This window comes from Podarcis melisellensis, assembly GCF_964234715.1.
Source record: "Podarcis melisellensis genome assembly, chromosome: 17".
NCBI classification, from domain to species: domain Eukaryota; kingdom Metazoa; phylum Chordata; class Lepidosauria; order Squamata; family Lacertidae; genus Podarcis; species Podarcis melisellensis.
This window is the reverse complement of record NC_138534.1, coordinates 8,184,696-8,191,103: the sequence shown is the minus strand read 5'-3', so window position 1 is coordinate 8,191,103 and position 6,408 is coordinate 8,184,696. Positions and strand designations below refer to the sequence as shown.

General features: G+C 49.7%; 1 protein-coding gene across 1 annotated transcript in view; it reads left to right on the top strand.

Annotated features, from left to right (window-relative positions):
- Positions 1 to 2,978: 2,978 nt before the first annotated feature.
- LOC309360095 (phospholipid phosphatase 3-like) overlaps positions 2,979 to 6,408 on the top strand; it is a 37,953-nt gene continuing 34,523 nt past the window's right edge. The window contains exon 1 of the mRNA XM_081894678.1: positions 2,979 to 3,747. Coding sequence (XP_081750804.1) covers positions 3,546 to 3,747 — 202 coding nt within the window. The 5' untranslated portion in view covers positions 2,979 to 3,545. The remainder of the gene's footprint in view (positions 3,748 to 6,408) is intronic.

Below are 6,408 nucleotides of genomic sequence, written 5' to 3'. Positions count from 1 at the left end.
AGGCTATTCCACAGAGGTGCCATCACTGAGAAGGCCATCTCTCTGGCACGTTTACCTTCCCACCGCAGTGGTACCTATTTATCTACTCGCACTGGCGTGTTTTCGAACTGCTAGGTTGGCAGGAGCTGGGACAGAGCAACGGGAGCTCACCCAGTCACAGGGATTTGAACCGCTGACCTTCTGATTGGCAAGCCCAAGAGGCTCAGTAGTTTAGACCAGTGTTTCCCAACCTTGTGCCTCCAGCTGTTTTTGGACTACAATTCCCATCATCCCTTGCCACTGGTCTTGCTAGTCAGGGATGATGGGAGTTGTAGTTCAAAAACAGCTGGGGGCACAAGGTTGGGAAACACTGGTTTAGACCACAGTTCCACCTGCGTTCTACTCTGGAGTAAGGATGTAGGAGCCAGCTGTACATCATCTAGCCTGATGAGAGGACCTCTCCCCTCTAAATAGCATTCAATGGTATAAAGAGGTGTGGGATATAGCTATTAATGATAAATTAACATGTGCCATTAAGGTAAGATGAGGAATATGCAGGAGAAATGATTTTGAGGAGATATGGAGGGTGTTTGTAGAATTTGTACTGTTAAAACGGAAAGGGGTCAGACCATTGCAAGAGGTGTTGAAATTTTGGGAGGTTGGATAGTTACAAAGGAATGGTGTCAGTGGTGGGGTGTACATTTTTATTCTTATTTATTTCATTATTACTTTGTTAAAATAAAATAATTTTTAAAAAGAGTCAATTAAAATGTGTTTTTTTAAAAAATGAACTGCATTCAAGTCATGCTCCTTGGAATGTAGGAAGACCAGTACCAGAAACTTTATTGTCAGTTAACTTGTGTTTTGCTTTGCATTTACGTACATAAACCTAGACCAGTTTTCTTAAAAATAATTATAATATTATTTATAATATAATTTTATTATTTGAACCCTGCCCACCTGACTGGGTTGCTCCAGCCACTCTGGATTCCTTCCAACATATACAAAACCATAATAGAACATTACACATTAAAAAGCTTTCCTATTTTGAAATTGTTGGTTTCTGGCCATATATATATATATAAATAATTTGCTCTGTATTTCATATATTTGCATTTTTGGAAGGTTTGCTGTGAGCCAGTTTGGGAAAGTGACATATAAGTAAACTCAACCAATGGTATACAGCATTGGTAGCCAAACTAAGGCCCGGGGGCCGAATCCGGCCCAATCGCCTTCTCAATCCGGCCCGTGGACGGTCCAGGAATCAGCGCGTTTTTACATGAGTAGAATGTGTCCTTTTATTTAAAATGCATCTCTGGGTTACTTGTGGGGCCTGCCTGGTGTATTTACATGAGTAGAATGTGTGCTTTTATTTAAAATGCATCTCTGGGTTACTTGTGGGGCATAGGAATTCGTTCATCCCCCCCAAAAAAAATATAGTCCGGCCCCCACAAGGTCTGAGGGACAGTGGAAAAAGTTTGCTGACCCCTGGTATACAGTATAAGCCTAAGGTGATAAAAGGTGCTCTGGTCTACAAAGGACACTTGGTCCTGTAACGACAGTACTGGATCAACAAGCACCCCAAACTGGGAATCAGATCCTTACACAGGATGCAACCTGCTTTAGAACAGGGATAGGCAGAAGGTACGTAGCTTGGAATTACTTTCAGAACTCAGTGCGGCTTGCAGTAGATTGGCAAGGATTTCTAACCCCTTGTTAAACAGCAACAACACACACACACACAATTAAGCCGCCAGAATGAAGAAAGCTGGGGAAGGAAAGGGGCTGCTGCTTTAGTGCAATGGGTATCCTCTATCATCATACTGGTGAGGAACTGCCATCATTTGTCCGACATTATTTGGTCTTACTACCAGCCCCTGGATTTGGCCATTTTGGGTAAAAAACATTCACCTTTCTCAAGCCGGAATTCAGCTGATATAGCTTCATTAATGTGTGACCCCGAAATTCCAGACCCCACCCATTTGATGCGAAAGTTTGGTGCTAGTTTGGTGCCACAAACCTGTTCTGTTCCACCCACCCTCAAATCAAGCAATTGACACATCAAATTGGGGTCACAGGTTAACGCCAACTAACTTCAAACATGTCACATGTGGGAAAGCTCCGGGACCCCCTTCTAAATCCAAAGAGTGCATTCTTTATTCTTTCGTTACAGCTGTCGCTTAAATTGGGCGCTTTTAAAATTTAGTGCCTTTTTCTAACACCCATGGCAACAGAAATATGCACCAGAGTAAAAAAGTCCAGAATTCTCGCCTCTTTCCCCCGTTGACACCTGGGACATGTGCTCTTAGGACACACACACACCCCCAAAAAATCCTGTGACTGCAATTTGTTTTAACTGTTCTTAATACTGAATTTTAACTTGTAACCCGCTTTGGGGACCCACTGATGAAGTTTAGCACGCCACACCTCACGTCCACAGGGTGGACTGTGCGGAGGCCCAGACTAGGACAGCATTTTTGTCCTTGGGGGGGACGGGGAGAGAACTTCGCCAGTTGCAACTTCTCCCTTCTACCCCACCAACACAGTTTTCCCAAGGCAGCGAGAAATGGCTGGGATTCCCCCTGGCTTTTACGCAGCGCCTTCTCCCTCCGGCCTCGGACGTGGCAGCACAACTGAGAGCCAACGGCTCGGCTGGCTTTCGTCGGGAGCAGCTCCGATTGAACCCGGGGAGCTGCCTTCCAAGTCGATGCGGCTTGGATCCCATCCGGCTTCCTTTTCCCTGGACGGAGCGGGGCTGCGCCGGGAGGAGCGACCAGAGCTGGGCTGGCCGGACCAGGCCAGGCTGGAAGAGGGCGGTGGGCGAGACCCACTTCGCTTCTGGCTCCGGGCCTGAAGGAGCGACGCCCAGGCGGGTCTCTGCCCCGAGGCAGCTGCTGCCGCTGCAGCCACCGCCCCCGAACACGCTCCGCCCCTCGACGGGACGCGCTCGCTCCGCCCCATCGGGTTGCCCGAGCATTTCGGGGGCGGGGGGACCCGGAGGAAAGCTTGCCCAGCGCCTCCGGGGCCGGCGAGCGCGGGGTTGGCTCTCCCTCCGCCGCCCGTCCGCCCCGTCGTGCCGGACTTTGGCCCCGCTCCTTGGCCCCGCCTCGTGGGGAGAGGCGCCAGGGGTCCTTCCCAAGTGGCCCCGGCCCGAGGCTGCTGCGCTCTCGTGCGCTCTCGTGCGCCCTGAGCGCCACCGGAGCTGCTCTTTGTTCCAGGGCTGATGCAGAGGCGAGGAAACTTTGTTTGTTTGTTTGTTTGCGCTCCTTGCCAGGCGGCCCGCCCCTCCCCCCCTCGATCCCTGAGAAGATCCGGATTGCAGAGACTTCCAGGAGCCGTCGGGAGCCCCTGCCCCACCCTGGCGCTCCAAGTCCTGCTTTCTGCCCTCTCCAGCCGCTCTCACCAGGGACTAGAAGACTTGGCGTCTTCCTCCCCAGTGACTGAACCCTAGCGCGGCTCTGCTCTCCTCCCCCAGGGACCCGAGGCTCCGGACTGGGTTTGAACCGCATGGACTAAGGAGCTGGATCCCGCCCGATCCCGCAGCGGCAGGTTGCTCTGCAAAGATCATGCAAAAAGATCCCGACGCGCTCCTCCACGCCCTGTCCCGGCAGCCGCTCAGCGCGGAGCCTCTGGCTTGGCCTCGCCACCAGGGCGACGTCCAGGTGACGGTGCGGAGGCCCAGATCCCGAGCTGGGGACTTCGCTGCTGCTCCTAGAGCTGCGCTGAGGAAGACCTTGGTGGCTGTGGATGTCGTGTGCCTGCTCGTGGGTGAGTGGGGCGCGGAGGGGCTGGGATTTTACTGGCCAGGTAACCAGGAAAGTAGGAATTTGCCAATTAAGGTAGCTTTCTCGAGATGAAATCCTCAATCCAGACAAAGGTTTCTCTTAATCCCCCTAATTAGTGATTTGCAATTGCTTAATTTTTTGGTTTGTGTTGGCGTCTGATGGCGTGTCGCTCATTTCACCTTCTGGTTATTTGCACATCTGGTAATGCAGCATGGAGCTTGGTACAGTATTAAGATCACCAGGCAGCCAGTGCTTTTTTTCCAGCTTTTCACAGAATCATAGAGCTAGAAGGCACCCTGAAGGTCATTTAGTCCAACCCCCTCCAATGCAGGAATCTTTTGCCCAACCTGGGGCTCAAACCTACAACCCTGATATTAAGAGTTTGACTGATGCCAATTCTGCAAGCTGGAAGGGTCTATCTAAATCGGAACATGTGCAGCCCAACACTCTGCTCAAATATTATTGTAATTCATGGAGCACTTTGCTTTGATCCTTGGCAACCACTGCAAGGGATATTAGGTAAAGGTAAAGGGACCCCTGACCATTAGGTCCAGTCGTGGCCGACTCTGGGGTTGCAGTGCTCATCTCGCTTTATTGGCCGAGGGAGCTGGCGTACAGCTTCCGGGTCATGTGGCCAGCATGACTAAGCCGCTTCTGGCGAACGAGAGCAGCGCACAGAAACGCTGTTTACCTTCCCACCAGAGCGGTACCTATTTATCTACTTGCACTTTGACGTGCTTTCGAACTGCTAGGTTGGCAGGAGCAGGGACTGAGCAACGGGAGCTCACCCCATCGCGGGGATTTGAACCGCCGACCTTCTGATTGGCAAGTCCTAGGCTCTGTGGTTTAACCCACAGCGCCACCCGCAAGGGACATTCAGCCCAGCTAGTACAGGAATACCTTAATCTCTTTCCCACTCAGAATCAAGTTTAAGACACTAACAGCAGCATAGTTCTTTCTTTACCCTTTTGACCAGTGCTTTGAGTTGTTGGGCCAGAGGCTGCTGTTGAGATCCCAGCTAAGAAGTAATAATAATAACAATAACAATAATAATAATAATAATTTATTATTATACCCCGCCCATCTGGCTGTGTTTCCTCCAGCCACTCAGGGGCCATGCTGGATACCTGGAAGTCATGTGGAGGATTTGAGGAATTGTAGCAGTGGCATTTCTTGTCTGGCTCTTTAATTCCGGGTGCCATTGCATGATTCCTGATGGGGAACTGCTATGATTAAAACATCCTGACTGGCTGGCTGGCACACACACACATCTTTGCATTGGAAGTTCTTCAGCCTTTATTCCTGACTTTTGGCCCTGTTCCTCCCTGGACGACTTTTAGCAACACATTGCAAAGATGTGCACATGGAAGAAACCAGGGCACCCGTTTTTGTGATCAGAGGTGACCTTGCCTTGAGTCAAGGTGAGGAGGCTGCCTTCAGGGCAGAACTACGCATACGGCTTTCCTGGTTAATGATAATACAGAGGAGGGGTCATCTTCAGAGGAGATCTGGTGGGTGGAAGGGCTGGGCTTCCTGGTTTTCCCAAAACACCCCTCCCCTTCTTTCCCCAGTCAGGCATATTTCTGGTTACGGGTCATGGGGGAGAACTGCTGAGTGGAGAAGGGTTAATTACCCCTGAAATCTGTGCTTTTGTAAGGAATCACAGGGTTGTGATAACATCTAGTTTCTCCCTTAGATGTTGGATTTTCAGATGCCTGGCCCATGGGGCACAGTTGCTCTATTAAGCCCTGGTGTAATCAGTAATAATAATAATAATAATAATTAATAATAATAAAATAATAAAAATGTATTACTTATATCCTGCCTATCTGGATGGTCCTCCTCAGCTACTCAAGGCAGCTCCCAACAGAATATTTAAAACACAATAAAACATCAAACATTAGAAGTTTCCTTAAACAGGGCTGCCTTCAGATGTCTTCTAAAAGTCAGATAGTTATTTCCTTGACATCTGATTGGAGGCATTCCACAGGGCAGGTGCCACTACCGAGAAGGCCCTCTGTTTGGTTCCCTGTAACCTCACTTCTCGCAGTGAGGGAACCACCAGAAGGCCCTTGGAGCTGTGTCCGGGCAGAACTATGGGAGTGGAGAAGCTCCTTCAGGGCCGAGGCTGTTTAGGGCTTTAAAGGTCAGCACCAACACTTTGAATTGTGCTTTGAAACATACTGGGAGCCAATGTAGGTCTTTGAGGACCGGTGTTATATGGTCTTGGCGGTTACTCCCAGTCACCAGTCTAGCTGCCGCATTCTGGATTAATTGTAGTTTCCGGGTCACCTTCATACGTAGCCCCACATAGAGAACATTGCAGTAGTCCAAGCAGAAGATAACTAGAGCGTGCACCACACTGGCGAGACAGTCCGCAGGCAGGTAATAAACCTATGGTCAGAGTTTAATGAAATGTCATGGTGGAGTCATTGCCCTAGGACACCCAGCCACTCTATCTTACTTTTAGCTTGCTCTGTGTGATTTAATGCAAATGTTGGTTTCCGATTCAGCTAAGTATGGAGAAAAGCAAGAAGCTTGGGGGTTCAAAACTCAACCCCTAGAAACCTAATCCAGCAACACTCCTGGCTTATGCCATTCCCCCAGGCACTGCCCATTTGCTCCCTAAGCATTGCTCCAAAAC